The following is a 17,369-nucleotide window of genomic DNA, read 5'->3' as shown; positions in this document are numbered from 1 at the left end:
CCACCGATTTGGATCACTTGTTGTTCCCTTGTCCCTGGGTTTGTTAACACGGCATTTTGTCTTGAAGCATGGTATAGCATGGGTCACAGTCTTCATGCCTGGTACTTGTATGTGAGTGTATCTGCATGTGTGCAGACTCTCCTGGAGACTGATAGAGGAGCTATGTCTTGGTTCCTAAGACGATCGGAAATCAGTGTTTTCTGATGGTCTTAGCTGAGCCCTGTGAAAGGGTCATTCGACCCCCAGGTTGAGATCCGTTGCTCTAGAGTCAGATGTCTTTTCGTGTCCCCTGTCATCACCCCGAGAGCCTGGTGGTGCAACTGCCAGGTCTGCAGTTCTAAACCACCAGCCACTCCACAGGAGAATGACAAGGCTTTCTACTCCTGTAAAGAGTTACAGCCTCGGAAATCCACAGGGGCAGTTCTGCCCTGCCCTGGAGGATCACTAGGACTTGATGAGAGTGGGTTTGGTTTGGTGTGGATGGAGGTGGGGTAGTCTTTTATGCAAACGCTCTTAATTTGGGAGATACAAATGGCTTTAAACTCCTCCATGACCCTCTCTCCATCCTCTTACCCCTCATACAAGGTGGAGAACAACACCCCTGCCTGCCCAGCCTTGCAATGACCCCTCTGATGTTTTCTCTCCTAGTGCCCCCATCCCACCTGCTCCAGGAAGTCCATGTAAGCAGGGAGACCGCTGGGAAGATTTCGGCTGCCATCAAATGTAAGGCCGTGTTTTACTGAGTCCTTCCAGCACCCGCTCCCACTGCTGTGTGACAGACCGAAGGCAAGCTGTGCCTCCAGGCCCTTCGCCCCACTTCCATCTCCTTTCACCGGGGCCGATGCCACGTCCCCTAGTGGTCCCAGTCGAGTCCCTCTCCTGGGTGAGAGCCCTCAGTACCTCCCGGCGCCCGACCTCTGGCGGTGCATCCAAGTCCGTTACAGGACCACCTTCTACCCCCCCCACAGGGTCATTGCCCGTCAGATTCCCTCCTCCTTCACTCTGGTCAGTAGTGCCCCCTGCAGGCCATTCCCAGAAGCCCTTCATCACCCTCATCTTTCCTCAGGTCCGGTGTGCCCTGGTGCCTTCTCAGTGGGGCCTTCTCTGCCCCCTACCCCCCACCTCACCCCTTCAGACTCACTCACAGTGAGGTGGGGGAGGGAGCGTGAACTCGGCAGCCAGAGGGTCTGGGAGTGATTCCCGCGCGCCCACTTACCGGTACCCGGTACCTTCAGAAAGTGACTGAATTGCCTTGTAAAAGACTTTGGCTACCTGCTGACGGGACACAAGATTAGTAACCTATCTCCTAGAGTGGTTGTGAGAATTCAGTGTGTGTCTAAACTGTGATGTGCACGTAGGTGCTGCCTGTTAGCCTTGCTACTGTAGCCCCCTGGGTGACATCTCGGAGACCCTTCCTCTCGTCAAGCTCAGTGTCATCGAACTGGGTCTGTTACTGCAAAGATTTGTATGTGGGCCCTGTGCACCAGGTCCCGTGGTGGCTGTGTGCCTCAGAGGGGCTGGCTCTGGCTGACCTTTCCATAATCATCTCCCTGGGGTGTCAAGAGGAGCTGCCGCCCCACCCATCCCAAGGTCCTGGCTGCCTTGGCTGTGCTTTGCTGATGTGACTGTCTGTCCCCTTGCTCCCCAGTGATGCAGTGCTCTGCCCAAGTGGATGCCCTCTTCCTGCTGGATGGTTCTCACAGCGTCGGGAAAAGGAGCTTCGAGAGATCCAAGCAGTTTGCCCTCACGGTGTGTGACACTCTGGACATCAGCCCCGAGCGGGTGAGTGCAAGTCCCGTGGGTCGCTATCAGGGGCCTCTTTGGTGGCAAGTGGCAGAGAGCCCGTTATTGTGGCAGAGAGAACTCACTGGCCTGTGTGAATCCTGGTGCTGGTAGAGGGCCTACAAGGGCCCCGGGGAGGCCGTCAGGCTTCCTGCTCTCTCCTCTCAGGTTGCTTCCTTCCAGGCCGCTTCCCCGGACGCAGCAAAGTGGTCTCTCCAGCTAGTGACCCCTATCGAGAGCTTGACTTAATTCTCCATAGATCTGTCAGTAGTCTCCGGGAAGCTTCTGATTGGCCCAGCTGAGGTCACATGAGAGTCCCTAGACCAATCACAGCAGCCTGGAGGAAGAGATTCCCCGGCCAGACTTACTCACTTAGCAGTGGAAGGGAAGGAGAACACGTGGATTCAATTTCCCTGAAAGGGGTGTTGTGTTTATGGGAAAATAACAAAGGGAAACTGCTGAGCAGACAAGAACGTCAGCTGCCTCAGAACACCAAACCCAACCCACTTGGAAGGAGCTGAAGCGCAAAGGACCCAAACCTAAACAAAATAAATCGTGAAGAGATTTGGAAAACAGAACAGAACCCAAACCTGCTGCCGCCCCGTGGACTCTGACTCCAGGCAGCTGCACGTGTTTCCAAGGAGACCAGTGCTCCGTGGGCTTTCCGACGGCTGTGACCTTTCAGAAGGCAATCACCAGGCCTTTCTTCACAGCACGCTGGGTGGATCTGAACCACCAACCTTTTAGTTAGTAGCCAAGTGCTAATTTTTGGCTTCATCCACCCTGGGGCCTTTGGAAGGCATCTCTATGGCCTGAATGAATCTCACCAGCATCTCTATTTCTCCTTGTTTTCCCCGGCTCCAGATAGCACTTCTGGAATACCAGCTGTGTTCGGTAGAGCTGGCATGCAGAGGCACCCAGTAGGATGATGGGCAGCTAACACAGATGGTTTGCTGCCAACGAAACAAAGCTGGCCCTTAGCTAGATGAATAGGTACCGGCCCCATTCAATGCAGGCTTGGATCTCCAGCCGGCCCATCATTTATACTTCTTCAAATAGCAAAAGCTCAAAATCCGATGACCTGGTCCCTAGACAGGTCTCTAGGGAGGGCTGGTCGCACACGTGGCCGTCAGGACAGACTGTACCGCCTCCAACCATGCTATTGATATTGCGAAGGCTTGGGACGCAGGGAATTGCCGTTCAGCCAAATCATCCCAAACCGAACTCACTTCCATAGAGTCAATGCTGAATCATAGTGACCCCATGGACAGGCTAGAGCTGCCCCTGAGACAGTAACTCTTCGTGGGAATCGAAAGCCTCCTCTTTCTCCGGAGGAGTGGCTGGTGGTGTTGAACCGCTGACTGAGGCCCGCAACAGCACGCATAACTACGCTACCACCAAGGCTCCAGCCTAACAATACACAGGCCTACGAAGTAAATAATTCCCTTTGAGGAAGATGCTCTTTAGAACACTGGCCCTGTACAAGACCCAAAGGGCAGCATTTCCCCCAAAAAACAAAGCTCAAAAGGCAGGAAGGACGACTGGAGATGGGGACTCCCCAGGGGGAAGGGGGAAGGGCTGTTACATTGGCGGGAATCACAACTAATGGCACGCAGCAAATGTGCATCAGCATCGCACGGGAAACCAACGTACTACCTTTTCATCCGAGCCACAAGAGACGATTACATAAGTAACATAAGGACTGAAAACACAGGAACTCACAACGGCTTGGGACCCTGTGATCCATGAATTCCATTTCTAGCAATCGATGCTGCAGAAACTCTTGCAGACACCAAACAGCACCCATACCAGTCAGTCACACGGCATGGCTTGACCTAGAATATTTCTCATCCTCCTGTCCCAAGGGACACAGGTTAAAGGTGTGCGTGTGTTGACGGGGACAGTGGGCAGCTGCAGAAAGTGGAGGAGGAAGCTCTTTCAGAACTTCTCAGAAGTTCTCCAGAACAAACAACGCTGAAGAAGTATACTTGGCGTGTGTGTTAGTCCGGGTTGACTAGAGAAGCAAATTCATGGGCACTCGTGTGTAAGAAAGAGCTTTATATCAAAGAGTCATTGTACATTAAGAAAACATCCTAGCCCAGTCCAGGTGAAGCCCATAAGTCCAATACTAGTCGATACATTCCAGATCACGTCCATAAGTCCAATATTACCCCATACGTCTATACTAGTCCATGAACTCCTCTTTAGACTCACGCAGCCATGCAATGACGCCAAATGCAGGAAGACCACAGCCCAGTGGGTGGAATGTCTTGTGGATCCCGGGGCATTGTAAGCATCTCAGCATTGGCAGGGGTTTCCACGTGGCTCCTTCAGCTCCAGGGCCCTAGTGCAGCTCCATGTGTCTTGTCAGCTGCAATGTCTCCCGGGGAGTGAGCATGTGTCCTGCCTCCAGCGAGCTATTTATCTTCTTAGCGCCTCCAAAGGAGGTCACCAAGCTGCGACCTGATTGACAGGCTAAACTCCACCCCGTAACCCCTAAGTCTCAAATTGACAGCAGATTATGTAACTACTCAGCATCTTCCTTACTAGGTGAAGGAGAAAGGCGTGAATAGGAACCTGGATGTGCTTTTGCCTCACAGTTGCTTCAAGAAACTCTGGCAGCTTGTTTTGGAGGCTGGAGATGGTGATTTCCCAGAGTCAGGGCAGAGGGGCCCCAAGTGCAGGGGGAGAAGCGACGACAGAATGGACATATTAGTACTTTTTGGATTTTTAACCCTTGTCGATTATTACCTACTCCGAAGTCAGATTAAAAAAACAAAATGAAGAAGGGGCCTTTGGTCTAGAAAGCCATCATTAGTTGAATTAGAGCCTCCCTCCTAGAGAGACCGAGGAAGGAAGTGGTTTTCCGAGATGACATTCCTGGGTTAATCCTAGCGATTCAACCTCCAGAGTGAGGAGCAAGCGTGGCTTTTAATTAGAGCCACATCCCCCTTCCCCCCAAAATGCATGTACTTTGGGAGAGAGAACAAATAAGGGTGGCCCACAAGCACGTTGTTGGGTACTGTCGAGTCTGGTCTGAGTCAGAAGGACCCTGTATACAACAGATGAAATGCTGCCTGGTTCCCAGCCAGCCAGATGGCTGAAGAAAACCACTGAAAGGGAGACACCCATCAGGGCAGGCCTGGGCGGACCAGAAGTCCCATCTGTGAGGTCAAGCCAGCACAGGGGATCAAGACTGTTGGAGCAGCCCCAGTCACAGCCCCGAGGTCTCCAGAGCCCAGGCAACTTTGTCTCAGCATCAGGACCCCATCTAGACTGTAGCACTAAGTTACAGGAGCTGGCTTTTGGGCAAGGGATTGGGAAACTAGCCAGTGCTCGGGACAGGGAGCCTGGGCCACTGGAGGCCTGGAGATGTGCCCCGAGGGAGCCTGCTGATCATTGTCAGGTGAGAGGAGAAGCAGCCTGGCCCTGTCCTGTTAGGTACTGTTCAGCCCATCCAGCTCACCCGCTCTGTGGACCTAGAACGAGACACAGCCTGGCCTCCACCTCTCGCTCACGTTTGAGCCTGTGGCTGCAGCCACTGCACCAGTCCCGCTCACCAGGGGCCTTCCACTTGCTCGCTGCGCGTCTACCCAGTAAGGTGTCTCTCCACGGACTGGTCTCTCCTGACAACACATCCGTGAGATGAAGTCTCACCATCCTCGCCTCTGTGGAGCCTTCTGGCTACATTGCTTCCAAGACCCATCTGTTTGTGGCTTTGGTGGTCCACGGTACGTTCCGTATCCTTTGTCAATACCATGGTTAAAACACGTCAGTCTTTCTTTAGCCTTCCTCTCTTTGAGTCCGACGTTCACATGCATGTGAGGGGGTCTGGCACACCTTCATCCTCAAAGCGGCCTCCTTATTTGCCGACACTTGAAAGCGACCTTGTCCAGCAGGGGCTCGCCATAGTCTTCAGGGATGGGTTCCTCAGAAGTGGACAGTCGATTCCTTCTTTGTCGTCTGCCCTTCGGCTGGAAACTGCTGAAACCAGTTCCTGTTGGGGGACCCTGCTGGCAGTTGAAGTACCTGTGACAGCGTTCAGCATCACAGCCGCACACAGGCTACCCCAGTGTGACAAGCTGTCAAACAAGTGGTAGCTGTCTTATTAACAGGGCAGAACTACAATCCTGGGTGCTTACTGGGGACTCGTTAGCTCTGGGCTTAACTTGGGACGGGGTGCGGTAGGGTCGGGTGGGTGAACCGTCTCGCAGTAAGTGACGACACGCAGAATGGGATGCTTATTTGAGTGAGGAGCCCTCGGGTGGTTCACATGGATAAGGAACTCGGGCACTAACCAAACGGCTAGGGCGCTAACCTAACCGAGATGGGCGGGACATTCAGGTCTACCCAGAGGCACCTCGGAAGAAAGGCTTGGTGATCTGTTTTGGGAAGTAAACACAGTTTGACACGGGCACACGCGGCGTCCCTGCGAGTCAGAGTTAACTCTGATTGTTCTCCGTGTTTGAGCCAGTGCGGGCCCCGATCTCCAGCCTCCCCGGCGGGCTTGCTTGTCGGTGGGTGAGCTTCGGGAGGGCGTTTGCTCCTGTGACGGCGAATTCAGATGTGCGCCGATGTGGGTTCAGATGGCTGTGCTTCTGCTGCTGTGTGTGGTGGTTCAAGTCCGCATCACAGGCGGTCTGACTTGTCCTCGTCCCTTGTGTGACTTTCTATAACATGACCTTGAGGAAGGGCACTTTCAAGTAAGTACAGGCATACCCCGGGGGATTCCAGACCACGGTGGCACAGTGACTGTCCCCGTGAAGCGAGTCGCAGGGAAACGTTACCCTTCCTCCCCACTGTCATCCGTCAGAGGAGGCCTGGTGGCACTGTGGGTTAAGTGTTGGCTGCTAACCTTCCGTCGGCCGTTCAAACTCACCAGCCAGGCCCAGGGATCTGGATGAAGCAGCCTGCTCCCATAGAGACGGTCTCAGAAACCCAGTAGGGAGTCGCTGTGAGTCAGACCGGACTTGATGACCGGGGCTGTTTGGATAGGCTGTTCAGGGACCTTGGGTGAGGTGGGTGGGGTAAGCATTGGGCAGCTAACCATAAAGGGAGCCCTTAGAACCCAGCAGCCGCCCCACAGGGGGCAGTGATCAGGCCCTCAGCTCCTGGAAGGATTTCCAATCTCGAAATCCCCAGAAGCAGTCGTGCTCGGCCCTGGTTGGGTTGCTGTGAGCCCGAATCAGCCCAAGGGCACTTAGCGGTGTTTGAGTTCGAGGTCTGTTAAAGGCATCAAACGTAGCATTATGAGAAAGTGTGGACTGTGGTGAGAATGATCAAAAGGTCACACCCGAGAGCACACCTGGAGAAACGGTGCTGGTGGTCTCGGTTAGCCCAAGGGATTGCCAGAGCCCTTTAATTTTTATTTTTAAGCGCTCTCTTAGAAGCACGGTAAAAGGAGATCTGCCTGTTTCTATGAATTAAAGGCCTTTTTTTGGACACGGGTGCTCTGCTGTGCAGGTGCCTTCTCAGGTGTTTGAAGTCCTCCTCGACATACAGGTTGAGACGCTCACTTCCTGGGGACAATGGAATGGATGTCACCGAGTGGCTACAGTGCCGGGAAGCTGGGCAGGCCGCCTGCTGAGGCAACAGTAAACTGAAGCAGATGAAAGGCAGCTGCTTATTCTCCCAAACTACCAATTACAGTAAACTCCTCAACTGCCGGCTTAAGCTGCTTCCATCTGGCCGCCTTTTGAAGTGGCATCCTTCCTGTGTAACGGGGTGAATGCACCAGCCGCCGGTCCCGGGGAGCTGCCTCGGTTCGGTTTTCTTTGTAACTGAGTGAGTCCCTCACACGCTCCCTTGAAGGCCTACAGGAAACTCTCCCCTCGCACCCACTCAGGTTCCATTGGTCAATCCTGCTACCGGCTTTCTCGAATCAAATCTCCTCCCACAATAGTGACGGGCAACTATGAGCAAATGTGACTTCGTTCCCTACCTTGAATGCTGAGGGTGCCCACCCATTGCCGTCAAGTTGGATTCGACCTCTGAGTGACCCTGGAGGGCCGAGGAGAACAGCCCCACGGGCTCCCTTCTTCAGCAGCCCTGCCCTTCACCATTGCCAGGGGCCCTGACATCCAAGGGCGGCATCCTGCACAGGCTCGTTCATTTCTTGGTTTGTCTCAGGCCATCGTATCTCGGAAATCTTTCTCTATTGGTCCATAGGCATATGTTGTTTTGTTTTAAAATCACTGAGCGAAGTCCCATTGTAAGGCGTTACGGAGGCTTTGATAGGAAGTCACCACCTATTGATGGACATTCTCTATTGTGACAGTTCTGTGATGAATCAGTATCAACAGGCCATTTCACAGGTGTGGAAAGAAAGCTGGGGGTTTGCTGTTACCTGTGATGGTTGATGAATAGTGGCCAGTCGGCCTTTGTGGACGTTGCACCAATTCATGTTCCTATCAGCAGTGTTTGCTGATTGCTGGTTCATCCACAGCCATACAAACCCTTCTGTTTGGCTTTTTGCTAAACGGGTGTGGGAAAATAGTGCCCAAGTGTCCTGAGGGCAAGCATCCCTCTGCAGGCCCACGAGCCGTTTGTATTGGCTCCTCCGCGATCCCAGGGTAGATCCTTGGCTCATGCTTCTCTTGGATAATTTCATGTATAGATTTCTGGAAGCTCTTTTGAGATACTTGGGAAGGAGCCCTTTGTCTCGGAGAAGAGTTGCAAATAGTTTTTCCACTTCCGTGTTAACTGTTTTCTCGTGTTAAGATAAGTCTGTCATGCAGAAGTTGTTTGTCTGATGTTGTCAGTCATCACTCCCATGGCTTCCAAATGTTCAGCCCTGGCTGCAGCTTTTCCAGTTCGACATCGCACAGGGCTTTTTATAACTTTGATGCTCTTCTTTCACATTTGGGTCCTGAATGCATCTGTAATTTATCCTTTATTTTTACCCCAACATCCTGCACTGATGCAACCATCTTACCGTTATCACTCATGAAATTCAAGGGACGCCTTGAAAGGCACTCTTAGAAACTTCTGCCTGAGCTTGTCTGCCACGCTGTCAATCAGTGTTCACCTGCCCCACGTGCCCACCTGAGACTTAAGTGGCTTTCTCCTTCAAATAGCCGGCAGCTTCTCATGAGAACCTCCTTCGTGGGGTGGGGAAGGCTGAAGCCCCCTGGCTAGGCGCAGAGCTCAGTGCCGCCTCCCCACCGCAGTCTTGAAGGAAGTGACAGCAGCCGGGTCATTTAAGACCTTGTTTCCACGAGACCCAGGTGACCCATTTGAGATCTTTGTGGGATTTGGGGTCCAATGATGGAATAGTTCCTGGGATGGCATTTTCCCAGAGGCTTTTGAGAGCCACCGTTGAGGGTCAGGGCTTGAGCTCTTGAAATGAAACCTAAGTGTTGACAGCCACCTCTGCTTGGACATGAGGAGCCGTACTGGTGGTGTGGGCTGCTAACGGCAAGAGCAGCAGTTCAAACCCACCAACTGCTCCGAAGGAGAAATAGGCGGCTTTCTATGGTCATAATGACCTCCAGTCTTGGAACCTCCCGGGTGTGATCCTGCAGAAAAGGTTGCTGTGAGCTGGAATCGACTCCAGGACAGTGAGTTGGGTGTATGGAGTTGTTGTCGTTGTTCCTTTGAGCCCTGGTAGGTTAGTGGTGATGGGCGGGGCTACTAACTGCAAGATCAGCAGTTTGAAACCGCCAGCCGCTCTGTGGGAGAATGATACGGGGCTCTTCCCTCCTGTGGAGAGTTACAGTCTCTGAAACTCACAGGGGCAGATCTCGCAGTCCTGTGGGGCCACCATGAATCAGAATCAACTCTGCGGCAGTGAGTGTGGCGTTGAGAGACACTAGTGCAGAGATGCCAGAAATGGGAGAGACTGCCCTTGATGGGAAGCGGGGCGGGGAGGCGGGTGGCATCGGCATCAAGTCAATGCTGACTCAGCAACGCTCTAGGACAGGGTAGAACTGCTCCTGTGGGATTCCGAGACTTTAACTCTTTATGGAGTAGAAAGCTGCATCTTTCTCCCGTGAAGTAGCTGGCGGTTTCGACCTGCCGACCTTGTGGTTAGCAGCCCAATGTGTAACCACTATGACAGTTGGGGTCCAATCCAGAGGCACTGAAAAAGCAGGTATCTATACTATATCCTGGATTCTGGGCTATAGTACAAACGTTTTTAATTGCTGATGGGTGCTGAGTAAATTTTTTTTTTCTGATAGGGCATTAGACCCAATAAGTTTCGGAACCTGTGCACTGGGGTCTTCAAGGATCCAAGAAATGGCTTTCTTCATGTCCCACGCTCTGGTTTTATGCAGCCTTGGTGTTCCCTTCAGGGCATCCTCTTCAGTGAGGATGCCCAAGGCTGGTTGGCATCATATGGGGCATCTGCTCCCTTGTTACGGAGATTCCTTTATCTCCAGTGTGGTTTGTCTCTGTGTAGGGTGCTGTGTGACCTCCAATCAACCTCTGGTTCAGATTTGATCTTTCTCTAGCTCGGTGGCCTTGGGCAAGGTCTCCATCTTCATTTAAATTTGTTTTCCCAGCAGTCCTGTGAGTACTGACTGTGTGGACCCAGTGTGCCCAGGAGACAGCTGGTAACCAGCTACAGAGAGCCTACCCTTGCGCTTGCAGCCCAGCTGAGAAAGGTGCCACCATGCTCACCTTCCTTTAGGGGCACCCCCTGCTAACCGAAAGGTTGATCATTTGAACCTACCCAGAGGTGCCCGGGAAGTAAGAACTGGCAGTGTGCTTGTGAAAAGTCACAGCCATCAGAGCCCCGTGAAGAGCAGTTATCTACGCACATGCGGTTGTCATGAGTTAGAATCAGACAGTAACTGATTGGCTGGTTGGTTGTGGGTTGGTTGGTTTGGCTAGTTGGTTGGCTGGCTGGTTGGTTGGCTGGCTGGCTAGTTGTGGGTTGATTGGTTGGTTTGGCTAGTTCGTTGATTGGCTGGCTGGCTGGTTGGTTGGTTGGATGGTTGGTTGGCTGGCTGGCTAGTTGTGGGTTGGTTTGGCTAGTTCGTTGATTGGCTGGCTGGTTGGTTGGTTGGTTGGCTGGCTGGCTGGTTGGTTGGTTGTGGGTTGGTTGGTTTGGCTAGTTGGTTGGTTGGTTGGCTGGATGGCTGGCTGACTGGGTTGCGGAGTGAATTAGGAGTTGTCAGTCAGACACGGGCAGATTCAGCTATTTCCTTCTAGATTCTTCTGCACTTTCACTCCTTCTTTTAGGAGATGGGAGATAACCCCAGCCCTGGTATTTGAAACAGGAGGCAGGGTTGTTAACCTCTTGTCCCTTGACCCCTCTCAGGGAACACAGGACTTGACCCCAGTCTCTGGCCTACTCTCTCCCCCGCAGGTCAGAGTGGGAGTGCTCCAGTTCAGTTCTGCTCCTTCTCTGGAATTCCCCTTGGATTCCTCAACAAGCCGACGGGAAGTGAAGGCGAAGATCAAGAGGACGGTGTTCAAGTATGTTTGAGCAGATAAGTCCGTGGCTGGGAAGAGGCCACCTGCGCTTACAGCGGCTCCTTCAGCTTTCCCAGCATGCTCAGGGGAAGGTGGGAGCTGAACCCCGGCTGTGCCCACAGGGCTCCTCCCAGGCTGCCCCACACACTGGATGCTCATCTCCCCTGTGGGAATGAACGTGCAAGGCAAAAACATTCTGGCTGCTGTTCTGTGTGGCTCTTGGTCCCTGGAAACAAGGGCCATTGAAAGTGGAGTCTGGGCAGAAGCCCTGTGTCCGAGTCCCTGTCCTTCCTCCAGTGGCCACTGCAGCCCGGATGGTCTACACCAGTGGTTCTCAACCTTCTTTATGCCACGACCCTTTAATACAGTTTCTCATGTTGTGGTGAACCCCCCAACCATAAAATTATTTTTGTTGCTTCCTCATCACTGTCATTTTGCTCCTGTGATGAATTGGGCAGCCCCTGTGAAAAGGGGTGTGCACACTGGTCTACACACTTCTCTGAGCCATCTATATATTTTTTGAATAAGGGGTAGTTGTTCCCGTTACTGAGTGGGCTGAAAAGTTCTTGGGAGCTGTTTCCGTGGTTATTTACATAGACACTTGGCAGGGTCGTAACTCTTACTCACATTTCAAGTCAGCTGGTGTGTGCACACATACCCATGTGTACTAAGGGGCTTCGAAAGTTTGTGGAGGAATTACATCCTGTGTTAATTCCATTCTCCTTGCGACTCCAGGTGCTCCCATGCACATTACATGTACACACACTGCCATCGCGTCCGTGCACAGCAACCCTAGGGGCTAGGACTAACCCCAGGGGGGCAAGGTTGTTAGATCTTTAGGGAAGCCGATTCCCACATCTTTCTCCTCAAGGGTAGGCCTTTCAAATCTACCAGGTATGTCATGGGAGAAAGATGTGACAGTCAGCTTCCCTGAAGATGTACAATCTCGGAAACCTTCTGGGGGCAGTTCTACCCTGTCCTGTTGGGTCATTACAAGTGAGAATTGACTTGTTGGTAGTGAATGCATCTGTGTACACACACACACATACACGAAGGGAGAGGGAGAACTGATGTTCTCAGAAGCCATCACAGAAGAATGCTTGGGCAGCCGTTTGCCGCCCTGATGTACAGACCCTCTCTGGTCCTGTCCTTTCGAATCAAGAAGGATGATGTCAGGATTGCATCCTCTCACCGTCCATGGTCTGTTGGCTGAGCAAGTAATCAGAGAAGCTGGACAGCGGGACGTAGAAAGCAGCACCAGGATGGGAGGAAGGCTCGGGCTTTCTGGGAGCCAATAAAAATCAGAGCGCAGCCTCCGGTCTGGGTTCCATCTCCATGAAATGAACACAAAACCGTCACAGCTGGCCAATAGACAGTGCCATGCTACACAGAGACAAGACTGATGTTGCCAAAGGTGGAATTTTTCTTGGATACACACTCAACACTCTCGGAGGCAGCGATCAAGGACTGAAATGACGGCTTGCACTGGGCATATCTGCGTAGCATCTACTTAAAGTAGTGTGCACCAGCAGACCCCACAGCATTTAACCACCGCATGGGTCTACGGCACAGAAGGTTTTCCCTGCTGGGGAGAGGCTGCCGAGTCTTTTTTTTTTTTCTGAAAAGGGGGTAGAAAGTCACCTAAGTTTTGGGGACCTCTGAGTGAAAGGGTTGAAGAACAAAGGTGTCATGCTAAGGATTAAGGACCTGACCCAGCGTAGCCACGGTACCTTCCGTCGCCTCGCAAGCAAGGAAGACTAAGGAAGACTTGGTGCAGCCGAATGGCAGTGCTGACGAAGGAGCTCGCCTGGGTTACGGACTGCTGGAAAACCAAGCGAGTCTGCCACGGAAGATGTACCAGGGTTCCCGAGGAGCGAGGCTCACCTATTTTGGATGGGTGATCAGGGGAGACCAGGCTCTAGAAAAGGGTGTCATAATTGGTGACGTGCCAGGCCAGTGAAAAAGAGGGAGCACCTGGCAAGAGGCGGAAGGAAGGACAGGGTGGCGGCAGCCCTGGGTTCAAACCTAATCGCTGTGAGGGTGGCACCGGGCCTGGCAGGGCTTCACCCTGCTGTTGAGAGGGCTGCTGAGAGCTGGCGCTGACTTGGGGGCACCGCACAACAACAATCACAACTTTGGTTGTCTTCTAAAAACCAACCAAACCAAACTCACTGCCAACGAGTCAATGCCGGCTCATAGTGACCCGCTGGGACGGAGTAGACCTGCCCCTGTGAGTTTCCAAGACCACAACTTTTTACAGCAGTCAGAAGCCCCTCTTTCTCCCTCAGAGACGCTGGTGGTTTTGAAAGCTGCCCAGGTCCCCGCCCACATCATCAGATAAGCCTCTTCGCAGCTCTGTTGGAAGTCTTGGGGCCTGAGAGTACCAGGGTCTCCCAAACAGTCATAGGGGAATTTGAGATGAAAGGAGACCGGAATATTCCCCGCCCCCAGGACTACTCATGGCACGTGGACTCCGGAGCCGCATGAAGAGCGAGCCTGGCAAGGCCAGGAGTTCAGAGAGAAGCCCCTCAATTCGTCTGAACAAGTCCAGCTGTCGTTGCGGGCGTGTGTGCAGTTTGCACTGATGAGTCGTGGGACGGCCACGAAAGACGGTGCCAGGCAAGCCGAGGAAACAATAACTCATGTTTGGCTGCAGGTGTGGGGCTTCTGAGGATCGTCAGAGGGAAGGACTGTTGGCCGAGGGGCAGGGATGACGTCCATTGGCCCGTTCTCCGCTGTGAAGTATGAACACGGTGAGCAATCGGGCAGTTCCCCGCAAACCCAGAGCACGGGCCTTTTCAGACGAAAGCCACCCCCCACCCCTCCCCAAGAGGTGTGCCTGGAGACATGCTTAAGGACCCACCCTTACAGGGCAGCTTTTAAAGAAGTTTTCATATTGTCAACTTCATTGTTGGAGGCCATGGAGTGAACTCCAATCCAGAGTGACCCTACGTATATCATGCATGTAACCTGTGTAACGTACATGCAACCTGTGTACAACCCACTGTAGAGCACGATGCTGCCTGATCTCAATACTGCCTCACGATGCCAGGGTGTCAGTCCATCTCGGCGAGGGGTGCCCTCTCTCGCTGATCCTCTACCAGGCACGGTGACCTTTTCCAGGGTCGGGACCTCCTCACGCAGTGGTTCTCAACCTGCCTCATGCCACCACCCTTGAATACAGTTCCTCATGTTGTGGTGACCCCCCAACCATAACATTATTTTTGTTTCTACTTCATCACTGTAAATTTGCTACTGTAATGAATCGGGCAACCCCTGTGAAAGGGTCATTCGACCCCCAGGTTGCGAACCTCTGTCCTAACGCATCCTAACATGGCAGTTGGCTCTTGAATGCCTAGGACCTGTGGCCAGCTGGGTGGGCAGGCCTGTGGGTCCTCTCCTCAGTCTCCCACAAGCACCCTGTGTGTCATGTGATGTGTATCTTTGGACCCCATCTGCACTTTTCGGGGGAGGGGAGTGTTTTGTGTTTGGGGACCTGAAACCTCACATACTTAGACTCCTCCTTTGCCCGGAGCCTGTCAGAGCTGCCTCAGGCCTCTTTCCCACCATTTAGCTCCCATCCAGTTGATTCCGACTCAAAGCGACCCTACAAGACAGGGTAGAACTGCCCCTGTGGATTTCAAAGACTGTCATTCCTTAAAAGCCTCATCTTTCTCCTGGAGATCTGCTGGTGGTTTCGATCTGCTGACCTTGAGGTTAGCAGCCCAACTCGCAACCACTCCAGCTTCTAGCTGCAGGTACCTTCCCAAGCCATGTTATTTTCATGCATCCCTGTTGCATGTGAAAATTGGACATTGAGTTTAGAGGCTGTCTGCAGAAAAGCCAGTGCATTTGAATTACAGAGCTGGTGAAGAATATTGGAAGGACCGTGGACTGCCAGAAAAACAAATCTGCCCTGGCAGTACAGCCAGAATGCGCCATAGAAGCCAGCATGGCGCGATTTTGTTTCACGTCCTTTGGACCTGTTTGCAGGAGAGAGCAGTCCCTTGGGAAAGTAGATGGGACGTGAAAAAGAGGCCCCTGGACAAGACGGATTAACCGAGTGCCTGCGAGCGTGAGCTCAAACGGAAGTTGTAGAGGAGGGTGCAGGACCGGGCGTTCTCCTGTACGCAGGTTGCTGTGAGTCAGAACGGACCCAGTGGCCCCTGACGACAGTCTACCCTCGTACGGAGCCCTCTGTTCACACAATGCTACGGATATGTACCCTTGTGAAAAGCTGCCTTGTCACTCCTGCCATTCCGTTCTCACGGTTCTTGAAGAATCCCTCAGTTTGAGAGATCCTGATGTGTTTTGTCGTGCCTCTAAAACAGCGGTTCTCAACGTATGGGTCGCCTAAGACCACTGGAAAACACATATTTCTGATGGTCTTAGGAACCAAGACACCGTTCCTCTACCCGTCTCCAGACGGGTCGGCCCACATGCAGATCCGCCCACATACGAGTTCCTGGCGTGAACACCGTGCTACACCATGCTTCAAGACAAAATTCCATTTTTTTGTCATTAGAAATAAATACTCCACAATACAGAATGACATTGTTGCGTGACTGTCGATAAGCCCCTTCTCTGAACCCCTGGTCTTCGAGGCCCGTGGCGGTGAGAGCGGCGTGAGACTCGGCCACAGCCTGTCTGGCACGAGGCAAACACTCATCACGACCCTGCAGGACGGAGTGGGAGGGTCCCCTATGGGTTTCCAAGACTTTAAAGTCTTTACCGGAGTAGCGTGCCTGCCTCACCTTTCTCCTATAGAACGACTGGTTCTGAACTACCGGCCTCGAGGTTAGGAGCCCTGTGCATGAGTAACAGCTGTCAGTCCTTTCTCCTGTGGTCTGAAGAGTTGGCATCAACTCGGTGATGGCGGCTCTGGGTGTCTGGATTTATTAGAACCTCGAGCAGCGCTTCCACGTTGTGTGAAGGGTGACGTTGACTGATGGAACATTTAATGAAGACACTATTTTAGGGACATTTAGCACGGGGTCCCTGGGTGGTGCAGATACACTAACACCTGCAAGTTCCCCAGAAGCTCCCTGAGAGAAAGGCCAGGTGATTTCAGAGAGCTGGGGGTGCAGTTGAACTCTGACGCACTCGGGGTCACCGTGAGACGGAATCGTTGGTGATGGACTCACAGTACCTGCTGTGCCGGGTGCACGGTCAGACATTCAGCTCGTCCATTCCGGCAGCTATCCACCGCTTCCGGCTGCCATGGCAAATTACCACGGGCATGGTGACTTAGAACAACATCTTCTTCTCTCAGAGTTCTGGGGGCTGGAAATTCACAGTCCAGTGAGGCCATGCTCCCTCCAGGGCCAAATGGGGGAAAATTCCTCAGCTTCTGTTGGCTGCCCAGTCTCCCAGGGCTTGTGGCCACATCCCTCCAGCCTCTGCCTTGTACCCATATCATTATCTCCCACATCTCTTACGAGGACACTTGGCATTGGTGTTCGGGGCTCACCCAGACAGCCAGGTGGCCTCCTGATCTCCGGAGCCTTCAGTGAATTCCAGCTGCAAGGACCCTCTTTCCAAGTGAGGTCACTCTGAGTCCAGAGATTGGGGAATGGACTTGTCTTGGGGATGGGAAGGGTGTCCTTATTTAACCTACTGCAGAGGCGCCTCTGACCACTGACGACTTCTTTCTCCCCTTCCCTCTCTCCCTCCCTCCTGGTGACCTCAGAGGAGGCAGCACAGAGACAGGCCTGGCGTTGAAATACCTTCTCCACAAAGGGTTCCCAGGGGGCCGGAACGTCTCTGTGCCCCAGATCCTCATTGTGGTCACTGATGGGAAGTCCCAAGGGCAGGCTGCTGTGCCAGCCAAGCAGCTGAAGGAGAGGGGCATCACCGTGTTTGCTGTGGGGATAGGCTTTCCCAGGTAAGACTGCACGGGCCCCACTCCAGGCCCCTGGGGTGGGGGGACACTTGGCATTGGAGTCAGGGGCTCCCTGGGGCCTCCAGGGCTCTGACCGTCTTGAGAGTGCGTGTTTTCTTGTGCCGTCTTGTCTCTGGTGCGGTCTGAACCCTTGGCTGCAGATGTCAGAACGTCATCTCAAATCCACTTGGGCAGAAACAGAAATTTGTAGACTTGGGGTGCTGCCCGAGGTGGGAAAGAGCCAGATGCTGGGGACCCAGTGGGCAATGGCGTGTATGGTCATCAG

General features: G+C 53.1%; 1 protein-coding gene across 1 annotated transcript in view; it reads left to right on the top strand.

Annotated features, from left to right (window-relative positions):
* Window positions 1-17,369, top strand: part of VWA2 (von Willebrand factor A domain containing 2) — a 43,369-nt gene that overhangs the window by 12,446 nt on the left and 13,554 nt on the right. The window contains exons 3-6 of the mRNA XM_045291485.1: window positions 649-723; window positions 1,649-1,782; window positions 11,096-11,205; window positions 16,892-17,086. Of these exons, the coding sequence (XP_045147420.1) occupies window positions 649-723; window positions 1,649-1,782; window positions 11,096-11,205; window positions 16,892-17,086 (514 nt within the window). The remainder of the gene's footprint in view (window positions 1-648; window positions 724-1,648; window positions 1,783-11,095; window positions 11,206-16,891; window positions 17,087-17,369) is intronic.

The sequence above is a fragment of the Echinops telfairi genome, unplaced genomic scaffold, assembly GCF_000313985.2.
Source record: "Echinops telfairi isolate 266 unplaced genomic scaffold, ASM31398v2 ScPeMD7_70;HRSCAF=299, whole genome shotgun sequence".
Taxonomy (NCBI): Eukaryota; Metazoa; Chordata; class Mammalia; order Afrosoricida; family Tenrecidae; genus Echinops; species Echinops telfairi.
The sequence above is the reverse complement of the archived record's forward strand: the minus strand, read 5'-3'. Positions and strand labels throughout refer to the sequence as shown.